This window comes from Strigops habroptila, chromosome Z, assembly GCF_004027225.2.
Source record: "Strigops habroptila isolate Jane chromosome Z, bStrHab1.2.pri, whole genome shotgun sequence".
Lineage (NCBI taxonomy): Eukaryota > Metazoa > Chordata > Aves > Psittaciformes > Psittacidae > Strigops > Strigops habroptila.
In genome coordinates this window covers 101830659-101855949 of record NC_044302.2, presented here as the reverse complement: position 1 = coordinate 101855949, position 25291 = coordinate 101830659, and the positions used below count along the sequence as shown (strand labels likewise).

Sequence of the window (25291 nt, the reverse complement as noted above, 5' to 3'; positions counted from 1 at the left end):
GCAAGCAGCAAAGGGAAGGCAAGTAAGTGTAACCTCCCTACCTTTCCCTGTCCTTCCTCCTGCTGCTTTGTCCCATAGAATCTGAAAATGGATCTTCCTCAGTATCGATCACTCTGGAAATCTTAGTTCAGCACAAACTCACTTGGATTAATAGGTAAGTCCTGTCAAAAGGAAGTAAAGCCTGCTTACCAACTTCATGTGAAGGGAAGAGGCACAACGGGTGACAGCAAAGGAATTTAACATAGACCAGACTTTTCACTTTTTCATTTTCAAAGTGAAAAATTTCTGTTTCCACAAGGAAATACCTTGAAAGTGTCACAGAAGGCTCCAAAAATACACAAAGTTTGGAAAGAATCCTTCCCAGGAAGGCTGAGCAGGTTTTCACTGCTGTTTTTTCAAACCCCTCCTCTGGGCAGTCTGCCCAGGACAGAGGTTGTGGGTGAGTGAGGCCCACAAGCTGCATGCAGTGTGCTGTGGCCTGAGACACCACAGGCACAGTGAGCAATTGGGAAAGCTACAGGACTGATGGTAGTAGGGTGAGCCAGCCTCACTGGCTTTTAAGGAAGGCATATGAATTGGGCTGCCTGAAGCTGATGAGAGCAAAAGAAATGGCATACTGCCAGTAAAGTGAACAAAGCAAAACATTCCTGATTTGTCAGGCTTCATCTTCTATTTGCACTTTTTGGCTCTGCCCACTGGAGCTGTATCTCACATATGCAATGCTCACATATGCACTGCTACCTTTTCCAGAGTTAAAGGATAACATCAGGCAGAGTGCTGCAGTTACAGCCTGCTCCTTTGGTTTGTGGCAACTGGAAACAAATGGGTGTACTAGTAATGAATACACTGGACAGCTCAGGCATGATTCTCTGGGATACTGCATGCACTGTTATTCACAAGGTCAGCACTCTAGAAAAAGTAAGCAGTATCTCAGAGAAAGGTGAGAAGTCGCTCCTGTGATATAAGCTCAGTTATCTTCACTAGCGTGACTCTAGCTAACAGAGAATAAAAATGCAGTGTTAGGAAATGCACGTGACCCTCATCCTTTAGGTAATACTGGATGCTAAAAATATGAACTTTGTGGTTCCACGCTGAAGTAGTTGCCATGTAGGCTGAAATTGGCTTTGTAGCTTTCAGGATGGTGTGTGTCTGTGTGTGCGAGTGTCTGGTTTCCCCTGAATTCTACACATTTCTTTATCCTATTTCAGAGACCTATTCTCAATAAAATGAAATTGAAGGGGGCTTCTATCTGACTAATTATTCCTTCAGGTACCAAAATCACAGAGATCTCCTTCCTGTTGTCATATAGAAATTAAAGAGGAAAAGTGTGCAGTGCACATGCTTGTGTTGAAAACAATCAGGATGGTTCTTCATCCATCAGCTGATGCTTTAGGGATCATTCCTTACATTGTCCTCCCCATTGAGACTGGCAGTTGTGTTGCGTTACACAATGAAGTATCTGAAAACATGTCCAGCTGCTAAGGGAAGACCTATTGTCAGGAGGCAGATAAACACACCAGAGAAATCAAACAAGAAAAAGAAGGGAGATGAGGTAAAACAAATGAGAGAACAGAAGTGTACCAGGGGCGAGGCTCAAAGTCAGGGGTAGACATCTGAGAAGTGGAAGAGATTGGTCCCATAGCCGGAGGAGAGGTAGCAGCAAGAAAATTGGGCATTTCAAGCTGTGCTGTGGATCACATGAGCCGTTTCCCCAGAGGCTGCACTCAAGAAGCCAAAGTTTAAAGCCAGGGATGCATCCATGTTTTTCATGGTTCACTTCTAGGTCATTTGATTGAAAAGATTCTAAATTTGACAACTTCCAATGTTCAAAGAGGTTCAGAGGTTTTTAAATCCGTTCAGCTCACCCCTTCTTGAGATAAACATGAATGGGTCAATTGTTCATTTTAATAAAATTCAGATCAAAAATAGCCATTCAGGACTACAGAAGGGCATGTTAGGAGGGGATCCCTCACTAAAGAGGAAAGTGAGGATGTTCAGCTTTTAAAATGCCTGATAAAATCAGGGAAAAGCTGGCTGAATGTTGTCACTATGCAGCCCTAGACTGAGTAAAGCATAAAAGGAAGGTAAGTATGAGACAGAGAATGATCACAGACTTATCTCAAGTTGGAAGGGACCCATAAGGATCATCACATCCAACTCCCTGCTCAGAAAAACTACCTAACGCTAAACCATATGACTAAGAGAACTGAACTCTGTGAACTGAACTCCCTGAACTCTGGCAGGCTTGGTGCCGTGACCACTTTCCTGGGGAGCCTGTTCCAGGGACCACTTACCCTCCCAGTGAAGAAACTTTTCCTAATGTCCAATTTGAACTTCCCCTGATGCAACTTCATTCCATTTCCTCACGTTCCATTGCTGGTCACCAAGGAGAAATCAGTACCTCCCCCTCCAGTGCCCCCCTTGAGGAAGTTGTGGCCTTTGATGAGGGCACCTACCAGCTTTCTCTTCTCCAGGCTGAACAAATTAAGTGACCTCAGCTGCTCCTTGCTAGTCTTGCCCTCAAGACCTTTCACCCTCTTTATCACTCTCCACTGGACACGCTCTAATAGTTAAATGCCTTTATATTGAGACACCTAAAACCACGCACAGTACACGTACGCGCACGGCTATCACGGGAAGCAGGCTGGGGAGGAAAGAAGAAATATTGAGAGATGATCTGTCCTGTCCAGTGCCCAGGCATACTCAGCAACACAGAAGCTGCTCCTAAAAAAGCTTGTGCACAGATGCTATGGCCCTGTCAGCATTCTCTCCACATTCTCAGCAGCTGGAACAAACTAAAAATATCCACTAATATTTTGCACACATTCTCCGTGCCACTATTTAAGGCCATTACATTTTTCTCCAGATACCTGTGAACACAGAAGGTTAATTCCCTTCTGGTTTGGGTTTGGTTGGGGGTTTTTCCAATCGTTGTTTTGGGAGGTTTTAGCAGTCACTTTTAGGGTTTGGATGGCTGTGCTGTGCTTTCCTTCATCTAATCTCTACCAATGTAAGAAGTCTGCCTTTCCTGACAGGTAGTGTTTTCCAGGTCTCTCCTCATTCGCGTGATCTCCCTTGGTCACACGTTTCTGTGAGGAACAGCATATTTACCACTTGCAAACTCACTTGGGCCAGCTGCTGCCCCAAGCTGTCCCACAGAGCTGTCATCACCGGTTGGCAGCTCACCTTCTCCACAGCCTGATTTCTACTAAAAGGTCTACAGGGCATGTTTGAGAGAGCAGAGTGTCTAAATTCCCCCCAGTGCAAGCAGAGGTGGTCCAACACAAAATGGCTTGCTTTTACGGCAAGGCTGCACATAAAGAGACAAGGTGGCATCAGAAATTGTCCTAATTTATATCTCCACAATGGATATACATTCACAAAAAGTGTGCCACAGAGTTAGAGGTACCTGTATTCCAGGTGCAAAAATGACCTGACTGTTACAGTATATTGTAGGACATTAATGTCATCTGAGTGTAGCAAGAAGTAGAGAACGCTTGTTTGTTTCAAAGGAAGCTTTGAAAAACGCCTGTGCAATTCTTTCCTCTCACAGATCACAAGGGATAGCTGTGGTACAAGTGAACTGAGAAAGCATTTAGTATCTAATGGGTCACTTCTACTCTCTGTACTCTATATTTCTCTATAATATGCTGCTTCCCAAATGTTTCTTACATCATGCAATGCCTGCATAATAACAGAAAATGTTAACTGATTTGCTTGTTAAAAAGCCTCTTTTACTGCAAATTTTGTATTTTTATAGGCATAAAAGCTGGTAAGAAAGGGAATTTCTGAAATTAAGCAGATTAATTTTAAATTAAACAGAAATCTGATTTTTTTTTCTGGAATTAGAAAGAAAAACATTGCTTTGTTTTCATAAGGTTAAAAATACTGAATTTCTATAATGTTCCTTCCTTTGCTTACTAAATGGCATAAAAATCCTATACATATAGATAATATCGTACCAAAATGAAACACATAAAGGTCAAAATATCCTATTTTGAAATTCTACAATGCTAAGATAAAAGATGTTTTGCCATCTAATGAAATAAGTCAGAACATTCTTCCTGTCATCCAAACTATAGCTGCAGATTCCACCTTTAATATATTAACATGTTTTAATAGATCAGTTTGTGTTTGCTGCACATCAGCTGCTTTGATATTTTAGCTGTGTCCATGATGTCTGTGTGTCTGTCCTGCCAAACCTTCCATGAGATTAGTTCCCAGAGCCTACAGCCCTAAGGGAGGGTGTGTTACATCCTGAGCTCCTGGAAGCCTAGTGTCTTGCTTTTCAGTGTGCTAAATCCACCAGGCTGATTTTGTTCTGACAGCGTTACACACGTCATAACCTCTGTCAGGACTAACCTCAGGAAGAAATGAACCTCCAGCACAGAGCAAATGTGTTAGCAATGGCACCTTACGCAAACACTGACAGCCTCATACTGAGAAGCTGTGAAATCCATGAATGATGACTAAGGCAATCTTAGCTTAAAAAAGTAGAAAGAAAACAAGTTTGTCGAGCGTCACTGTTTTGGACTTGTCGTGACCTCACCACCAGAATGGTCCCATTGCCCATAACCTTTGTCTCCAGTATTTTCAGTGAGAACTAGCTTTGTAGGCATTTGTTTTCTATCATCAAATCATTAAGTGGTAATGCAATTGTTAGTTTCATTTCCCCAGTTCGGATACATTTTGCAGCCAGTAACCATTCCCAGTTCATTAACTGACTGACCTCAGCATTAACACCCCCTCTGCCGGGGTTGCCTTGGAAACAAAGCTTCCTGTGCGTAATCCAAGCTTATCGAGCTCTTTATCCTACATGTGACCCTTAATTACTTGCTAAATTAGAATGGTTTTCTGAAAATCACAAGAGGAGGTTAATATGTTCTTCCAGAGCTGGTCAAGCTAAGATGACACTAAATTCACAGGGAATTCAAATTACATGATCCCTGAAGGCGTCTCTTTCAGAGGGAAGATGAACTTTCCCAATGGGAGGCAGTGTGCCATGATAATGCTCCTGTCACTCACTTTCCTTGCCCTGCTTGTCCAGCTACAGCTTAATCCAGTATGAACAATGTAGTAAGTAAATATCAGGTTGATTAATTATGGTGCAAGATTCAGTAACCACTTGTCTTCTGTAATTAACGTGTAATTGAAATTAAGTAATACACTTCGTACACAGATTTCTGCACTAGGAGGGAAACAAGTGAGAATCCTCAAGGCTGTGCAGGGATATTAAGAAAATAATAAGAGGGGTCAAAATATTAATTGTATCTTTAAAAATGCGGTGCATTTTAAGAAACTCTTCAGTCAAAAAGAAGAATTGCTTTATTACTTCCAACTGCCTTGGAGTAGACATGAAGTGGGGTTGGTGCATCCAAATATTGCTTACAATTTCTGAAAACACACATTTCCTCCACTGATTTGAGACATAGAAATCGTAAGAAAAAGTGGTGTTCTCTAGGACGCCCAGTGCTTTTCCTCTCTGCTATTTCCAGAGGCACATTACTTAAAAGAGAGTGAGTTTTCTGCTTATGTGAGTGGCTTTGCAAAGCTGTGCTAAGGCTAACATGCTATTACATGATCTAAACCCAAACCCCTTGCATCCCAGCTGAGGAACATCAGCCAGGTTGAAGCAACTCCTCAGCAGAGCCAAAAATGGGGCTAGTGCAATTTACCTCTCCTTACTGTCTGCATCTGGCTCAGCGCTCAACGCCTCTGGCTCAGTCCTAGCTGGACTTAACCACTCTGTCTTGTTTGCAGAGGTGCTCTGAGGGTGTCTTTCAAAAGCAGCACTTACAAGTAACTTACATGTCCTCTGTCTTTTACTGACAGCACAAGGTAAATTTTGCATTGGTTTTATACTGTTATCTAAATCCATAATCATTCTCTTTATTACCTTACATGCAGGGCACTGTCCTATTTCTGGAAATAAGTAGTCTACAGATGTGTCAGTGCCTTCTCACCTCTCAATGTGCTCTGGGAAAAGCTCTGGATCTCAGTCTGCTTTGAAGACGCAGTACTGTCTACTTTGCTGCTTTTAAGGTAGTCTGGGTTAAGCTTGCAACCTGCCTAGGAAATCATACTGGTCCTGGAGGCAAGACCCCAGCAAAGAAAGATCCTTCATCAAAAGATCCTTCACCACCATCCAGTGATGCCCCTCAGACAAATGCAGTCTGTGCTGTCTATCTGTGCCTATCTGTGCGGTTCCTCTTCATGCTCCATATTTGCATGAATGTGCCAGGTCAGGTGTTTACAATTGCCTTGGGGAAATACCCTTTCTTGTGCAGGGCTCCAGGGAACAGAGCTCTGTGTCAGTAAGCTAGTGGAATGCCTGAGTTTCACAAAGCTCCCTGGAACAACGTGATTTAATGGTTCTTTTCCATCTCACATACATGGTTCCTCTCTACTGAGCAAGTAGCACACTTGGAGCCTTGCAGATCTATTTTTCCATATATATGTCACAGGAAAGCAGGAGAAAGGCAGTTTGAGGTTGGCAGAAACACTAGTCCTGTAACATGCAGCAGTCTTCTTTAGGTCCTCCACAAGTTCACGCTTCTGAACATTATCATTAGTTACAAGAATTTGAGAGTTCTGTGTTCTGGAGATGTCAACATCTGTATCATTACTGATGTGGTATTTTCACCACATCACCAGGAGTCTAATTTCTGGTTTAGCAATTAAGGGTTTCTCCTACCTAGTCACAGCTTCTTTCCACACAGCATTTCATTCATATAAATTTAAGCTCAGCCAACGCAAAAAACACAGTCTGCTTCAGCATGCCCCCAACTATTGCAAAACATAAAATCATTTGGGTTTGTGTACAAGTGCTTGCTTTCATGGATATATATAAAACTCACGGACTAATTGTTAAGATGGGAAAAGACTAGACAGGTAAGTGCAGTCTACCAGTTGTACTGCAGATTTCTCTTGGAATAAGACATACTCATATTTTACGCTTGAGTTACAGATATAGTCACCTGCATTTCTGCTCAGAATTCAACACAAGGTGCCTCAAAAGTATATTAGCATGATAAGCAATCATACCTTTTAGAAAGTCCTCACTGTGGCCTTATTTGTTTTCTCCCTTTTCTTTCCTTTACCTCCTCCCAACATTGTCTCATTAACGCATCCAAATGCTCACAACATTGGAGGCTGAAGGATAGATTCCTGTATATCCACAGGGTCTTCGACTTCCTTGCTGAGATCTCTGGAAAATATGATGGCATTTTTCTAAGAATAATGACAAAAAAATGATACCATCTATTGCTTGGCAAAGAGACAGTTAAACTATTTAATTTGTTATGATTTACAGAATTTATCCCCACCGAGGAGGTATCTTACAAAGATGCATTTTAGATGTGAGAGAGACTAGCAGGCGCAAAGCAAGACCATATTCACATGTTCCTTGGGGTTTCTGCTGAAACTTCCAGCAAATACGATCATGCTTTTCTGAGTGAGCATCTACCCAGTGGCACACACAAATATGCAAGGTGATGAGCTTCCTTTTTTCAAAGGGAGAGAACGTCCAGTTCAGAAATGTGGGCCTGATCTTCATATTTATTGCGTGAACCTCATAACTCTCCTTAGGTTATGACCACACTTCAAAATTGTAACATGTGATGGGGTCATGTCCTCAGCTAACAGTTATACTAGCCCATCTTCCCAAATATGTGCAATTTTAACCTGCAAAAACCTCTTTTGCTACATTTAGTGACAGTTTATGCTCTTGAAGAAAATGGCTTACATCTGGCACTGGCGGCACTGGTAAGAATCCCCTGTGCTGGTGTAAACTGCTTAGCATAGTGCATTCCATAGAAAATATTGGGAGTTCAATACCTTTGCAGACTTGGTATAATTATAAATAGGTCCATGTTGATAAAACATTATACAAGCTGCAGTGTACACTTGTAGAACTAGCCTGCTGAAAGACATCTCTGGCAGAGATTGTATTTTCTGAGATAACTTCTATCTCAGTGAGACCACTGTGATCTTGACAGTTGGCATTGCAACCAACATGGGCTTTAATGAAGACTTTTCATGCAGCTTCCACTGCTGCGGGCTTCCCAGAATAGCTACATGATTACGCGTGCATTCACGCGTATGGGTCACGCTTCTTAATATTAATCAAACCTCCTTGGCACCAAGAGGGATGAGAGTGCCACAAAGGGTAGCGATGAAGAAAATTGGCCTTTCCCTGTCTTTTTAAATCAAGTATTTTGAAGTTGGATATCCAAAGACTTTCTGCCATTTAGCCAATGTATGTTTAAAATATATATTTATATATGTGCTAGTTTGTATGTGTGCATATGCATATATGGTTTGCTTACTTCATTTTCTTCTTTGACTGAGGGAAACAAGTAGCTGAACCGAGATAGTTACTGCAGTGTAGAGAAGCCGTTCAGTACAGAGTCATTATACAAATTAAGCAGAGTTTTCCTTTTTGACAGTATGGTAAGTAAGAAATAACCACATGGTGACCGGGAAATTCTTGATTATGTTCCTTGATTATGGACTGCACTCAAGTACTCTGGAGTTTTGCATGCTCTGGGACAATTATGAAGCAACTATGAAGTATTATATAAAAACAAGGGGCACAATCCAATGGCAGAACAGTTGATAGCAAGAATGATACATGCAAAACTAGCTCCATAACATTCTATTTTACCTACTAATAAGTTGAGACAGTTCAATATAACATCATAAAGTTATGCGGCATAGCGTCTCTTCTCTTAAATCCTGTATTGCTCCATTGCTAGTGCCTCTAAGTAGCAGAATTTCAGACCTGCCTATGTGTGTGGGTGAGTATGAGAGATTTGTTTTGAGGCTAGCGCTTTTGGTTTACTAGTCTCTTTCAGTGTGGTTCAGTTATTTGCCATTATGAGTTCCAAGACTACTGCCAAACATATGAAGTAGGCAGGATAGGGCTTCATGCTGTTCTGTTTGGATCTCTGACACATACACCATTTTATCCTCCTGAAGTAATTGCAGCACACTGTATTGCTTCAGTGTTCTGGATTTTTACCTGAAAAATTACTTTCTAGATCTTTAAATAATAGAAAATCAGCTGAGTTTTCTGTGCCTAGTTAGCTGCCAAGAAGAGACTTCCAATTCCCTTAACATTTCCCACATGTGTACTCTAAAAGAACCCAAAACATATTCTTAAATTATTCCGAGATATTTTAGAACATAGTTGGATGGAAGACACTATTCAAAACAAAATATCAAGTACTTCTTTATATTAACAAGTATTAACTTATCAAAAGTACTCAGGAAATTTATATAAATTCTTCTAAAATTTACCTCAGAAATATGTTGCTTTTCTGTCTCATCTAATCAATATATTTGCTTAATGATTTATATAACTGATAATGTACTTTTCCCAGTGAACATGTAAGGTTTTACTTTCATCCATGCTGAAGCACGTGTGCGCCATTTTAAAAAAAGAACTTAATCTCTCCTGAGTGACTCCAAGATCATCCTCTTTAGCAAGGTCTGAACCTACTTACGGACTCTTTAATTGCTCATACTCACAGATTAGGTAAGAGGGAGAGAAGGGATGTCAGAAACAAATGGATATGGAAAAGGTAGAGCAAAACACAAGGGTGGAAAGAAACTGCGGAAAAAAACCCAACCCACTCCTGGGAATTATTTTCTTCTGGAATGAGGCTGTAAGACAGAGCAACACACGGTATTCAAGAATGAACTGGGAAGTCTAGCTGTTGGTTCAGTCGTTCATTGGTTCAGGGGCACACTGGTCAGACAGACTGCCGCTCCAGTGAAACAAAGCTGACACTGGCCCCTGCTCTGTGATGCTGCACACTGATAAGCAAATATGCATATTTCTCACCTCTATAGATCTGACTCTCTCTGAAGCAGCGACCGCAACTCCAACCACCTCTCCCCACTGGCAGCTTGTGTGTTCAAGGGCATGAGTACCACCAAAGCAAACCGCAGAAGACGATTGGTCACGCATGGTGTGAAAAATGGCATCGGTTTTTCTGCAGGATTTCTGACTATTCTAAAAATGAGCATACAGAGCCTGTGTGAGATTTTTGTTAAGGAAGTAATATCGAGCGAGAAGAACAGACTACCCTTCAAACACAGCCGACTTAATCTCATACAGCCGTCCAAGAGGCCGTAGCACAAGCGGAACCACAGGCCTGCCGACGGCCAGGCGCACAGACACGGTCCCACGGACGCCTCTGAGCTTCCGGGGCGCGGCCTCGGCAGAGCCGCCGCCCGGCAGCTCACACACAGCCGGGGCTGATCGAAATCGGCTCCCCCCCAGATGCCGACTCTCGGGCTTCCCGGGACCCCACCGTTCCCACGGAAGAGTCCTCCCTCAGGCCCTTCGCAGCGTGGGCCCACACCCGCGGGCCAGACCCCGCAGCATCCTCAGACCGCCCCGCCTGCCGCGACCGCCCCGCCTGCCGCGACCGCCCCGCCTGCCGAGCGCCAGCTGCCGGCGCCACGAAGCCGCCCCGCCCCTTACCCGGCCCCCTTGCCCGGCCAATCGCGTGGCGCCCTGTTGGCTATGCCCGGCGTCCCGCAGCACGGCTCAAGATGGCGGCGCGCGCGCAGCGGGGTGGCATGGCTGCGGCCCTCCTCGCCGGTGCCCTGCTCGCCTTGGGCCGCCCGCCGCTCGCCCTCGGGCAGGCGACGGCGGCGGAAGGCTCAGCAGCAGCTCTGCCGCACCGCCGCTTTGAGTACAAGTACAGCTTCAAGGGGCCGCATTTGGTGCAGGCGGACGGGACGGTGCCGTTCTGGGTGCATACAGGCAGTAAGTGCCGGGCGGCAGTTTGCGAGCGGGGCTGGGCCATGTTCCCGCCGTGCGGGCGGCTGCGGGGAGCGGAGGGGCACGGCGAAGGTGGACGCGGCCGGCGGGACCGGGCAGCCTTGTTGGGTCCCAGGGCCGCCAAGGCAGCAGGGGGCTCTTGCCCGAAGGGAGCGGAGCTGGGCTCGGCCCCCGATCCCTGCGCCTTCTGCCGCCGCGGTAGGGTCCTGCTGCGGGCAGGGGCGGGCCTGTCCCGCGGCATTCCACGTAGCGCTGAAGGGGCAGAGGAGGTGCTGTGGTAGCGGTGGATGGCTGCAAGTCCTCCCCTGATGTGCGGCTCGAAGGTACCCTTGAGCTGCCCTGTGACGCGGTCGCTCCGTCGCTGTGAGGGCTCCAGGCAGCTCCCCGCGGAGTGATGATGTGTCACTCGGCCAGAGTGAGGGCCCGCCTCGCGCTGTGCCAGAGCTGGGCTGCGGAGACGGCCGCGGGGCTGCACGTCCCGTTAGCGCTCGTAGTGTAAGAGGCTGAAATGGAAACTGTGGCTTGGCAAACAGCGCTTCACTGAATATAGCTTATGCGGTTGAAGTATGGGTCAGGGATGTGATTGTGCTAAAAATGCATCTAGTCTTCTGTAAGGCTTCCTCTTGTAAAATGTATTGATATTTATGGTACATAAGGTTCTACCTTAGTATAGTTTCTCTGCGGTAACTTCTAATGTGGGGTTTGGTTTTTTTGGTTGGTTGTTTTTTACAGGCTTTAATTATGAATGTGAATCTTTTACTATGATTTCACATTATGCTGTAAGTGACATGAAGGAAGCTGTCTATAGACAAGCTTTTTTCCCTTGCTTTTTTTCAAGTAAATGATGACAAAAATAAATATTGTTTAATACAAGTGAATGAGTTTATGTATGTATGTCATTCCTTTAAACTATTAAACAGAAAATTAGAACATCTGTTATTAAAAAGCAAAGGAGAAATCTGTGATTTGTGAAGAGTTGTGTGAGATACAGGAGAAAGCTAAACCTGATCTTATTAGTTTGTATCTTAATAGCAGGACCAAGGTTCTGTTTAAGTTGTACCTTGTGGTCCCAAACAGAAGGTGATTAAGTCTTTTGAAAAGCACTATTAACAAGTTGTTGAAGATAAAGGTGTGTTTTGTTGGGTTTTTTTTCCCCGTCAGCTGGTTGAGCACTCAACTAAAAAGTTATTCTGAAAACTGTTCTCCAGTTGAGGAGACCGGAAAACTTTGACTTTAGAAGATCTGTTAATTGGCTGCTTAAGCATTTACAATACCTTCTCTCTCATATAATCAGTGTTGGTTCCTTTCCTTTCTAGATGCCATACCAAGTGCAGATCAGATTCGTATAACAACGTCTTTGAAAAGCCAAAGAGGGTCAGTGTGGACAAAAACCAAGTCAATATTTGAATATTGGGAAGTCGAAGTGACCTTTCGAGTTACAGGAAGAGGCCGCATTGGAGCTGATGGATTGGTATTAAGAATTTGATCTAACTGAAAAAAAATGAGACATGCTGTAAAAAGTGAATCTTGACTTGTGACTCTTACTTCTTTCTGTAACAGGCAATCTGGTTTACAGAAGAGCAAGGCTTGGAAGGCCCTGTTTTCGGGGCAGCAGATCAATGGAATGGTGTTGGAATTTTCTTCGATTCCTTTGACAATGATGGAAAGGTTAGCTGAAAGCAAACTCTTCTAGCAAAGATTATAAGTTGGTTTCCTGCCTGTTTCGTACCTATAACTTTGGAGGAGGGGGGGAGAGAGAATATGATGTTCTTTTCCTATCCCTTCACTTTGAAGGGATAAATTAAAACAGTCAATTTTCCCTTGCATAATTTTTACTCAACTTTTTCACACTTTTTTTTTTTAAGCTTGAAAGTTGAAGTGTAACACATAATGAATCTCCTCTGAACATTGATTCATGGGCCAGGTTTGGAGGGAAAATACCATGTGTAACTGCATAAGCTGAAATTTGGGATGGCTATGCATGATTTGAAATGTTGCTATATCTGAGGATGTGTGCTTTGCAAGAGGCTTATTCTAACAAAATATGACACTACGGAAACACAAATTTCTGTCTTCAGAGATGCTCTTTTTCTTGGAACAAATCTGCCTTGAGTAGTTCAGCAGTGAAAATTCTATGGGAGATGGGGGTGACAGTTGCTGTTTCGAATTTCCAGTTTCAAGTCCAGAATGATCCTTGGAAACATTAACAATAGGTAGTATGTCTCTTGCTTTTTTTGTTGGCACAATCTATCTAAAGGAAAAGAACCGCAGTTTGGTTGTGGTTTGGTCCTTTTTGAAGATGGACTGCCCTACCCCACCACTGTGAATTGAGAAGGTCATTATTTCTTGAGTTCTTGAAGTCTGTTTTGTTTGGTCTTTTTAAGAGTTGGCAATCTGTGTAGCGGTACAGTGTATACCTTTATGTCGTGGTTTGACCCTTGTAGACAGCTAAGCACCATATGGCCAGTCACTTACTCCCCTCTGATGGGATGGGGGATAAAATCGGAAGGCTAAAAGTGAGAAAACTCGTGGGTTGAGATCAACACAGTTTAATAGGTAAAGCAGAAGCTGCATGCTCAAGCAAAGAAAGAAATGAATTTGCTACTTCCCATTGTCATGCAGGTGTTCAGCCATCTCCAATACCTCAGGGGTCCATCATGCGTATAATGATAACTTGGGAAGGCAAAATGCCATAAGTCTGAATGTCCCCCCTTCTTCTTATTCCCCCAACTTTTATTGCTGAGCATGATGGCCATATGATCTGGGATATTCCTTGGTCAGCTGTCCTAGCTGTGTCCCCTCGTGACTCCTTCTGCAATCCAACCTACTCACTGGCGTGAGAAGCAGAAAAGGCCTTGAGGCTGTGTAAGCAATAACTAAAACATTGCTGTGTTGCCAACACTGGTTTTTATCATAAATCCAGAACATAGCCCCATACAATCTACTAGGAAGAAATTCTATCTGTAGTATAATGACTTCAAGTGCTTTATTGCAGAAGGGCTATCAGTGATGTTACTTATGTTTCACTTTGAATTAAACTTCCATTTTTTGCTGTTTCTTTTTCTAGAAAAACAATCCTGGAGTGATTGTTGTAGGCAACAATGGTAAACTTCTGTATGACCATCAGAAGTAAGTTTATTTTCAGTATTAATGATGGATGTATGCTTTTGAATGATGAAATGTTGCATGAAACTCTTAAGAAACATTGTGAAGGTTTCTTTCATGTGAAACCTTGTTGTTTCCTTTATGTTTGAGTTTTTCTAATTGTTAAAACACTGTTCTGTCAGTAACAGCACAGAAATTGGCAACTGATGGATATTTAAATGGCATATGCCCTTTGGGATGGGGTAAACTCAGATAAATGGACATACAGACTTTTTACCTCTTCACTACCTATGGGTATCTTCCACGCACAGCTAATAATGACAGAAGTGACTGAAACCTAATCGCTTGCTACTACAATTAATTGGTTTAATTTTGATTTCAGATTGTTTAGAGTCAACAGCACAATTGACATCTTTTTGGATTCTCTGAGAAGTGTCTAGCTTAGTTGACGCGGTCTGGACTACAGCTTATTTCCATCTCAGTTTGTATCTATCTTAGTTAGTGCAGTCCGGACTGTAGCTTGTTTGTGTCTCAGTTCACAGGTGTGGGAATATATCTTGGAGATATCCCCTGTGTTCAAATTTCCCCATTACTGCTGTCTAGCTGTAGTGTGTCCAGTGTAAAGCATCTAGTACTGTTGATCTCGGACTTCAGGGAACAGTGCAGTTGTGGGACAGCTTTTGAAAAACTTACATATTGAAAAACTACCATGATGTTGCATAGTGATACATTGATGCTTTTTTGTCTTAGCTGATAAATCATAAGATATAGTTTTATGCAAGTTGTCTTCTTGCATAGTGATGGTTCCACACAAGCATTGGCATCCTGTCAGAGGGACTTTCGTAACAAGCCCTATCCTGTTCGAGTAAAGATAACATACTACAAAAAAACACTGACTGTAAGTACTCTGAAATAGCATCATTACCAATGTTTCTTAGCCACTTAAGTGCAAGATTGTTGCAACTGTCTGAAACCCCAAAGATCCTACATGTTAATTCTGGTATGTTTGAAAATGTGGAGCTTGGTAGGAGAAGTTGGAAGGAGGTGCAGCATATTCAAATGCTGGACAGGTTTTTAGCTACATTAATGCATCTGTAGTTTTAGGAGCTGACTTGGCAGGTATTACTGATTTCTCTGATGTTACTTAGGAGTCAGTTATGCTAAGTCATATGTGCTCGCACCCTTCTGTTGCTGTCGACTTGCCTGTAGAGGTGTCTCAAAGCCAGCATCTGTTTCTCAGCTACCAAGTGATTGAGCAGCTCCTTAACTTGAACAGTACTTTTCAAGCTGATGTGAGAGCTGCACAGGGTTTTGTAGCTGATCGTAAGAGGCTCTTGAAATGTGACAAGAAAACTGAAGCTAGCTCACTGACAGTAGATTTAAATTTGCTACTTGAGGCTTCCCACCTCCAAGAAATAATAGGACTTCAAAGATTAAAGGTAGGAAAAACAATGCTATAAGGAAGTCTTCAGGACTTCCTAAATCCTGTTAAGATGATTGTGAATTCCTTCTAGATAAGGAAAGAAAAATATTATTATGGTGCTGGGTTGCAACAGCTACGAAGTGTGGGTTTCTTGGCTTCTGAAAAGGTGCTGTTCATAGGTATTAGCCATAAAACACACAGCTGTCATTTTGTAGTAAAAGTTTCTCTAAAAGTAAACATGAATGCACCTAGTAGAGGGTGGACCTTGTACTGTGTTGTAATGGTAAAAGCTATTTAACTTTTGAATGAAAATGGAATTTCAGACTCCAAGGCTGCTCTCTTCTTGAATGTACCTGGTCTCTGATCTCTTATGTAGGAACTCCTCTATCCCAGATGTTGCTGCTCACCTTAGCAGTTCTGCAGATGCATCTGTGCATTTTCTTTGTTAAAAGCATCTTTTAGAAGAGAAATAGTTTTTGCTTTCTAGTATCAGCTGCTGAATTACCCAATAAGTTGTATTTGTGACCATTACTATGAACTGACAAAGCAATTAACACAAATAGATTTATGTGGTAAAATTTACATGTTTATCCTTTTAGGTATTAATTAATAATGGCTTTACTCCAGATAAAGAAGACTATGAATTTTGTGCAAAAGTGGAAGACATGGTGTTGCCATTACAAGGCTATTTTGGAATATCTGCAGCAACAGGGGGACTTGCAGGTAGAAAATGTTAAACATTGTGACAAATTGTGTGGGGACTTGCAGGGCTTGCAAGAGAGGGGGTTTTGTCTGTTTCTTTTTACTGCTAATCTCAATGCATTATACCAATTTTTGACCGTGATGATGTAATTAATTCTCTCCCATTCCCAAATAAGTGGTATGCTTAGGCCTTTTCCTGGCCAGAGCAGAAGGACTTTCAGTTTATCCTGACAAAGATGTTGTGCAGTCTCATTTCCCGCTGCATAAACTCTTGGGAGGACTCTGAGAGGATGCTGTTGCCTGAAGACCCTTTGCAAGTGCAAGGTTGGCTTGAGAAATACCAGGGTTTGTAGCCTGTAGCAGTAGCAATTAACAGTGTGTTTCCGTTTTATTGAATACAGATGATCATGATGTCCTGTCGTTTCTGACCTTCCAGTTGACTGAGCCTGGGAAGGAAGTAGTAAGCATCTTTATGCATAATTAATAATATATGTTATTGTGTATATCTTGTATGTAGCACCAGCTCATGGCATTTCCTCTGAAGTCATACTTGTCACCCCTGTTTCAGGATTTTGGCATGTAGCTGTGCTGTCATCAATTTTAGAAAAATGGGACTAATAGTGTAATGCTTCGGTAATAATGACATTTTCAAGATGAGAGTTCTTGAAGCAACAGGGAATCAACAGAAATCCTGATGCTGAGTCAAAACATGCAAAGAAAACAAATTAAAAAGTACACTTTGTTTGGAAAGCAGACACATAATCTGTTCTTGCCTTCAGCTTCTCATACCTCTAGAACAGTCTGTACTGCCTAACAGCATCTATCCTTGTAAAACTTGGGTTTCTTTTTAATCACAGAAAGTATGCATGTATCAGGAAAAAGCTATGGGTCTCCATAGGAATGCCTGGTTTCTCACTTCAACGTGAAATATTAATGTGAATTAATATTCAGCTAATTGTGTCATATCTTCAAATCTGAAATACAAACAGCCTTGCTTAAGAATAAGTTATATAGGAATGGTGGAGAACATGAAAAAAAAATCTCTTTTCTCCTTCCCCCCACCCCGATGTTTTAAAGCCAACGCCAGATGCAGAAATTCCTCAGAAAGATAAAGAGAAGTATCAGGAAGAGTTCGAGCACTTTCAACAAGAATTGGATAAAAAGAAGGAAGAATTCCAAAAGGAACATCCTGATGTGCAAGGGCAGCCAGGCAGGTTATTTGAGCCATTTTTCAGTTGTCAAGGAAAACGTTTTTCAGGATGTTCAGAACTGGGGCCTTATGCTCTGACTGATCTTACTAGGCTCCTACTGGTGTTACCTACTTTATTTAAGAATCTTTGGTCTTTTGTTTGTAAACTCTTTTCTGAAATACCAAGTCCCTGTTGTCATGCCTGGATTGAGAACAAAACAATCAAGTGGAAACATGATGGGAATGACGAAAATCTTCTGGACTTTCTTCTTTCTAATGTTGCTGAAGTTGTGGAAGAACTTACTCAAAATGTGCAGTCACTCTCTATTTCAAGCTACGTTTTAAAGCTTACTTTCTCTAAAAAGTACCTATTGCTTAATACCTGCAATTTCCTTCTGAAGGATAGTTGATAGCACAGTGCTAGCTTACAGTTGCTATGCTTTCATTCTATGTTGCATGTTACCCAAGTATTGAAATAGGAACTCTAAGGTAGAGTCTGGGTTCGAATGCCTGGTTATGTCTGTTCAGTTGTTTGGATCCCATTTGAGTCTCCTTTGCCATGGCAATAGTAACAAATAAACACCAAATATATCAAATTATGGGGGAAAAAGTATATCTGTGTGGAAACTTGAGGGGTGCAAGAGAAACAATACAATGCATGTATGCAAGAGGAGTGCTTATATGTAAGAACTCCTGTGCTTTTTTCTGTTATCAGCGGATGATCTTTTTGAAACTGTAAGTGATCGTGAACTGAGGCAAATCTTTGAGGGGCAGAATCGAATTCATCTTGAAATAAAACAGCTGAATAGGCAGTTGGACATGATTCTGGATGAGCAGAGGAGATACGTGTCTCTAATCACCGATGAGATTGCTAAAAGAGGAGCTGGTTTGCCAGGTCAACAAGGGCAGGTAAATAAAAACCCCAAGCCCCAACGCTGTCATTTCTGTCAGCCTAACTTCAGCAGCATGATTGATTTGCTTTTTCCAAGATACGTTGATCTTTTTCTCACACCTCTTTCCACCCACCAGGTTTCCCAGCAAGAGATGCAGACAGTTGTGAAAACTCAAGAAGAGGTCATTAGACAAGTAAATGAAATAAGGTAAATGTTTTCTGAATAGTAAGGCTGTGTCTTGAATTTTGTAGTATTTTCCACCTTTTAAATCCTACTTATTATTTCAGTAGGAGAATACTGACAAACTTGGAATTTCTCTGTGCCAGTTTCTTAGTGATAACTCTCTGTGTACATTTGATTTCTAGAATAACCCCAGTTCATGTTCCAAGGGTGGCTGAGCCCTGAATTCGCCTCTTTTTTTTTTTGTTGTTTTTGTCATGAGATTCCATTTTCCAGTTAAGTCTATTCCCTTTAAAAACCATTTCTGCTAGTGTTATAACCTGCTACCTTGTGGCAATCTGTGGCTCTGACATAGGGAGTATTGATAACGACATGAGCATAAATGCCCTGGACTTACAGCTAGTGAACCTAAAGAAAAAAAGGGTGTTGGAGTATCTTGTCAATATACTCAGTCTACTCCTGATATATTAATAACCCCATATAATTATTAATAAAATAGATAATATATCACATATTATCTAAATATAATATTTGAGGGTTTTCTTAGTGTAAATAGCCTGGAAAAAGAAAAAAGCACTCTAACATGAAATTGCTGTCACGTTGCGGAGTGAAGGCAGAAATGGGTTGGTTTAATGTTGCATGTGCCAATGCAGTGTGTAGACCACTTTAGTGATTTGTCCCCATTTCTTGCAGGTTAAATGGGTTCTGTTTTCTGGTTGGTTGGTTTGTTCTTTTGTTGGAGGGCTTTCTGCCAGTGAACTTCCTCAGGGAACTTGTGTATCTGCAGGAGGGATTGCAAGCTCCCAACTGATTATTGATTTTGCTTTTTAAGATGCAGTTTTTAGAACGGATTGATTTGAACTATGTTACCAAATGAAGTAAAATCTTATTTTGACGGTGCTATACTTGTAAAGTGGAGTGGAGAAAATTCTTATGTTTGATAGGATGGTTGTGTACTGCTTCCAAGATGTTTTACAGTTCCTGCTTTTAGCAGGAATGGCTTAAAGTTGGTTTAACCCTTCATTTATAGTAGTTAAAACATTCCTTATCTTGGGCTTAGAGAAGGGAGAAAAACAATTCCTGCAGTTGTGGGGTTTTTTTCCTGTATTAGTTCAAGGGCAGCTCTTGTGATTTATCTAAGTAGGTCAGGTTTTCTGTAGGATGAAGATTAGAGTGCTTCCATTTTTGCGCTTGTTCTTCCACAAAAGCTTTTATGTTAATATTCTTGACAAATCTTTATACCTTGCAAGCAAATTAGATTTTCTTGTTAACATCGGCAGTCTGCCCTTTTAGTGACTACTTATTAGGTATGAGTTTGCGTAACATCATCTTAATATTTTTCTTAGATTAAAGAAATGTTTTATTTAGAGATAGAAATGAACAGCCCGCTGTTGCATTCCTGGTCATCCCGGAGGAAAAGGACTTAGTGTCTAAGTAATTTTCTTGTCAAGATTTGTGGATTTCTTAATCATCTGGTTACAGAAGAATCTTGCATGTTCATACAATAGAAACTACCAGAATGGTATTGTTCATGCAAAAGTAAATGTAAATTAAATTTGATACAGACCATATCTATTGAGGGAAGTTATTTTGCCTTTAACAAGCACTGGATCAGTCAGAGGGAAGGTGGGTGTGCAGATTTCCGTAGTTGCATAGCGATGGTGGTATGAGGAGCACGAGGAACAAAATGAGTGTCACACTTGTGTTGTAGCACTGAAAGTAGTGGGGCAAGATAAACAGTGAGATGGATGTGGATAGGCAGAATTGATACCAGCATTTACTAGGCAGTGGTCCATGATGGTGGTTGCATGGCTTATTTAAGAAAGAAGCCTTCCAGTGGAAAACTTACTTCTAAAATAGGTCAGTATAACACCAATTCAAAGTACAGGTAAATATTAATCAATTTACTTTAAAATAATCTATACCATGATGATACAAAAATATAAAATAATTTCTGGCTAAAGCTAATTTAAGCTGGGACAGGAAGAGGGGTTTTTGCATTCAGTGTGTGCATGTGGGTTTGCTCTATGTGTGTTGAATTTTAATGGCATGAAGAGCAACTGATACAAAGCCAAAAGACAGGCAACATCTTTATGAAACTTCTTTGAAGCTTAACTAGCCATTTTCACAATGGATATGAGCCATTTAAATCACTAATGTAATTTTGTATGAACAAACATACGTTGTGGTTGCCAGTTTACTCCATAAATAGTATTCAAGCCATTTTTTTTGTTTGTGTTTTACTTTGGTTTTGTGTGTAGTTGTTTTTGTTTGTTTTCATTTTCTTTATGTGACAGTTAAAATAGAAAGTATTCAAAGCCAGGATACATGGGGCTTTGGGACATTGAAAGATGTCCCTGCCCATAGTGGGGGGGGGGGGGGGGGGGGGGGGGTGTTAGACCAGATGGTCTCTAAAGGTCCCTTCCAAATCAAACCACTCTATGGTACTATAACAAATTGCTAACTACTGTACAGTTGGGACTGCATCTTGAAGGCATCGAAGTAAGCTCTCATCTGAACAAAATGTAAAGTTTTAAGTAAATTAAAAAGAAATCCAAAGACATCTATTTTGATTGTTTACTCTATTAATAATGAAGAGATTAACATTCACATGATAAATATTTTAGCTGTAGAATAATCCTCTTTGCAACTGAAAAGAAACATCACAGTAGGGAAAAATTATATAAACGTATTGATTAGAGATTAAGGGTTTTTTCTCTCATTGACTAGTTTACCTCAAATAAAATTAGTTATGGAACCTCAACTTTTTACAGATTTAATTTGATTTGATGTAGTAGCAAAATGAATTCACATGACAACAATATTAAGTATTATGACAAGGCATATGGGAAATGAGTTTCTCGTATAAATGATAATCATAAAACAAGGATGTATCTAAATCTTTTCTTATCCCTAAAGCCTCTTCTTTATTTTTATTTCTTACATGACTGCTTTTATTTATTTATTTTTCAAATAGCTTTTGGTTTTCTTCAAAGATTGCATTAAACTCTGCTTATCCTAAAGCCTTGGCAAGAGCCTCAGATAAAACACTTGTTTTAGACTTCATCAGTCAGGCAAAGCAGATGTCTAGCAACAGAGTATTTGCCGGATCTTGTTCTTGGCATGGCTTTGGGAGATGGTGCACTGGACAAATCGAAACTGTCTGACCCAATAGTTTGATTAAGGAATTATTTCCTCATAGGTATTCTTGGAAACTAGAGAAAATGTTTTCTGCCTAACTATTCTATGATTTGGGGCAACTCTGTATTTCAGACTAACTTTAATGGACCAAAAGGTGCCTAGAATAAGTGCTATTTGTAGAGAAGCTTTTCTGTGCTGACATGTTTTGTGTTCATCTTGTTTCAGAAATTCTGTGGCTGATACTCTGAGGTTGATCAGTGGAGCTCAACATCCTGGCTCTGCTGCCGGAGTTTATGAAACAACTCAGCACTTCAATGACATCAAAGAACACCTTCATGTAGTAAAGAGGGACATTGAGCATTTAGTACAACGAAATATGGTAATTTAGGTGCTGGTAGTGTAAAGCATGGCTGTAATACTTCTTTATTTGGCTATTAGTGAAAGGCTAGGACAAGCCAGCATGCAAGTTACAGAGCAATTAATCCTTTATTAAGATGCTTTGCTAAAACTGCAGTGCCTTAACCTAACTGCATGATCTGTGTCTTGATGAGAAGTTTTGCACAAAGAGCATGATTTTTAGTCTAATTTCCTGTGGAAACAAGGTCAAGCAATTAGGTTTTCTGGGTGCTTTTTTTTGTGCTTGTCCCCCTTCTTAACAGCTCTATAGAGAGGAGATTATTGCTTCTTCACAGAAGGGAGAGCTTTAATCAGGGGAAAGTTGGGCAGGCTTCGCTTAAGATCTCCTAGGTGTGAAAGATGACTGTGTTCACATTCAGGAGCACCTTAGTCTTGCCTAGGTAGCAATTGAATGAGCTTATGATCCCATAGAAGGTTTGTTTTGTGTTTTTTTTTTTTTCCCCTCAGGATAGTGTCATTTCTATCTGTTTTCTGCCGCTTCTTATTTTTATATCATGCTTTAAAGACCTTGTTTTGTTTCTTGTGTGTAACAGTCTTTTGATGGCATGTCTTGTTTGCTCTTTTCTCAAATATTGTTTTTCTTGGGTTTTAGCCATCTAGTGAGAAATCAAAGTGTCCAGAACTGCCACCATTTCCATCGTGCTTATCTACAGTGCACTTCTTCATCTTTGTAGCGGTGCAAACAGTGCTATTCATTGGTTATATCATGTATAGGTAAGTCTCTTTTTGTTTAAAGACAACAGGGCAAATGATTTTAGGACTTCTGACTGGAAATATAATTGCAATGTTATGATTATGTTAATCATCTTTAAAACAAGCAATTATTCAGATGGGAAGAGACCTTGGGAGGCCTCAAAGGAGGCTTGATGCTGAATTCAGAGAGATTGCTTAGTGTTTAGACTGCTCAGGTCTTAACCTCCAAGAATGGAAAATGTACCGCTATTACAGACCCCACTGGAAATGTTTAATTCTCGTAATGAAGTTTTATTCTCCCCTCACAATACATCAAGTGGGAGCCTGCCTGGTTTCAGTTTGCCTGTTGTCTCTTATAATGTGCATCTTTGTAAAGAAACTGCCCCTCTCTCCGTAATAACATCTTATAGGTATTGCAAAGCTGATGTTAGACCTCTTGAAGCCTTCTTTTGCCCAGGATGAACAAGCCTGGTTCCATCCCTCCCTTCTCTTGAGGCATGTGCTTTAGCTCTTGACCACCACCCTTGTGGTCCTTTGGATTTACTGAAGTTTATCAATATCTTAATAAAATCTGATGTGATTTTTCTTTTTTCTGTGTGTACCTACAAGCTACTTATCCCATCTGTACAAATTCCTCAGTGAACTTTTTTTTTTTTTAACAGTACATATCCCTTCATCTCTCTCCTACATGTAATATTGATAGTGTATGGACTCTTTCCCCCTCCCCAAGCTAATTGGGATGTCTTCTCTGTTCTCTTCCTTCACCTTATAATGTGATAATGCTCAAATTAAATTTGTATGGATGGGAAGGAAAACCTGTTAACAGTAAGGACTGCTTGGTAGTCTTCCTTCTTGCTTCTCACAGACACTAATCAGGATAAGGAGTAGGGACCAGAAATAGCTGCATTGCCCTTCAAAGGGAAAATGCTGTTTGCCACCTGTCTGGAAGGATAACTAGTACTAATATAAGACCACTGCTGCTGATTGCAGTAGTTTTTGTGTGTCTGCTTCTCCACAAAGTGGAGAGAGCACGTTTCCTACGTATGTCATGTTATTCCATCAACTGAAATGATGGCTTTCAAGGCAAATGAGGACCTGGTCCCCACCAGTTTTTTGATGCCCTGGTAATTTTAGCATCTTTGTGTGGCTGATCCACACTACCTGTATCCACTAAGAAAATAAATATGTTCTGTGCCAGAGAGAAAAGGAAATCCCATTTCGAGTAAACTCTTCCACTGTTTGGTTGCATGCGTTTCCTTCTCTGTGATGATTTTTAGAGCCTTGAGCCACATGGTCAGAGCCTTGAGCCACATGGTTTAGGGCAAGGTGTCCCTGCCCATGGCAGGGGGGTTGGAACTAGATGATCTTAAGGTCCTTTCCAACTCTTACGATTCTATGATTCTATGATTTTAGGCCAATCGGATACTGAGAAGCTTTAGGAAATTTTAGTTAAAACATTTCAAGAGTCAGTTTGTATGTTCTTTCACAGCTTCTGGTTTGTCTGGAATGTCTCGTTTTCTTCTGTGTTGGATGCAAAATTGGAACTACAGTGATGCTACTAATGTCTTTGTAAATAGAAAAAAATGTATCCTGCTTTTGTGATATGACTTATATTTGATTTCCCTAAGCCTCCGTTGACAAGGAATGGAATCTTTTAATCCCCAAAGAAATATTTAAACCAGTTAGCTAGCTTTATACTATAAGTACGTAATGAATTGTCTTCTGCTTTTTCTTTCAGGAGTCAACAAGAAGCAGCAGCCAAAAAGTTCTTTTGATGACCTGTTCCCTTTGTGTGTACGTAACAGCAGTATGTATGCACAGAAAACTTGTAAATGAGGGAAAATTTAGTGTTTGATATACTTCAGTATTGTAAATTATTGAATTTTGTTAAACAAAATGAGTTCCTATTTAAACTGTTAATGCTAAAGTTACAAATGGACTGGGGAGCAGCAGAGCAAATGCTAGCTAGGGGAAGACTGTGGCCCCTATCTAGGTTGTGTTTTTGGCTAACTTCTCATACATACTGGAAGGCAAATGCCATATTCCCCTTTTGTTAAGATTCCAGAGGAGGGAGTTGAAATGCCTAGGTTTGGTTGTTCATAAAGAGATTTGCAGTTGGATGACTTGTGCAAAAAGCTTCCTATTAAGTGTCCTGACAGATTGGTTTAAAAAAAAAACAAACCCACAAGAGCAAGCAAATAAACAAAACACAACCAAAAACCAACAACAAAAAGAAAAACAAACCAACCAACCCCAAACAACTGTTCTTCTCTGGTTTTTTGAGGTGGTTGTAAAGGTTTTTTATAAACACTTCTTAAGTTTGACACTTGGATTTAACAGTTTAAGAATTACTATGTTTATTCTAAGTCTTCATGAAATACAGATTTAAACACTTCTTAATATGTGGACACAAAGACAGACCATTAGCAGTCTGACTGTTGATACCTGACATAGAAAACAGACTATACTGAACAAGCAAATAGAGGCTTATCTCCTTATTTTGGGTTTGGTTTTAGGTAGTGAGAGAAAACATGATAAAGTAGTTTCTTCAAGTATATTGTGGGACTAAGTTCTTTTTTGTAGTTTCAAGTGTGTCTGTAATTTTGCTTGGAGATTTGTGGCACTTCTTCAGCAAAGATATCATTGCTTTATACCTCTTCAAATCTGTTTTTATTAAGGGTCTGTTTAGTATACGAATATGTCTTTTTATAAAGCTGTCTTCTGTCTTTCATGTATCAAATACAAATGCTTTA

The 25291-nt window shown here is 40.9% G+C and overlaps 1 protein-coding gene across 4 annotated transcripts in view; it reads left to right on the top strand.

Annotated features, from left to right (window-relative positions):
* Positions 1-10546: 10546 nt before the first annotated feature.
* The window catches only part of LMAN1 (lectin, mannose binding 1), a 22798-nt gene continuing 8053 nt past the window's right edge, over positions 10547-25291 (top strand). For 2 of the 4 annotated variants that reach the window (XM_030474871.1, XM_030474868.1), the window contains exons 1-13: positions 10547-10780; positions 12112-12266; positions 12356-12463; positions 13863-13924; positions 14699-14798; positions 15923-16046; positions 16427-16485; positions 17103-17235; positions 17930-18123; positions 18244-18314; positions 21654-21807; positions 22438-22559; positions 24277-24332. In XM_030474871.1, coding sequence (XP_030330731.1) covers positions 10564-10780; positions 12112-12266; positions 12356-12463; positions 13863-13924; positions 14699-14798; positions 15923-16046; positions 16427-16485; positions 17103-17235; positions 17930-18123; positions 18244-18314; positions 21654-21807; positions 22438-22559; positions 24277-24313 — 1536 coding nt within the window. In that variant the 5' untranslated portion in view covers positions 10547-10563 and the 3' untranslated portion in view covers positions 24314-24332. Of the gene's footprint in view, positions 10781-12111; positions 12267-12355; positions 12464-13862; positions 13925-14698; positions 14799-15922; positions 16047-16426; positions 16486-17102; positions 17236-17929; positions 18124-18243; positions 18315-21653; positions 21808-22437; positions 22560-24276; positions 24346-25291 lie in introns of all 4 variants that reach the window. The other 2 variants (XM_030474870.1, XM_030474869.1) reach the window with 2 other exon arrangements.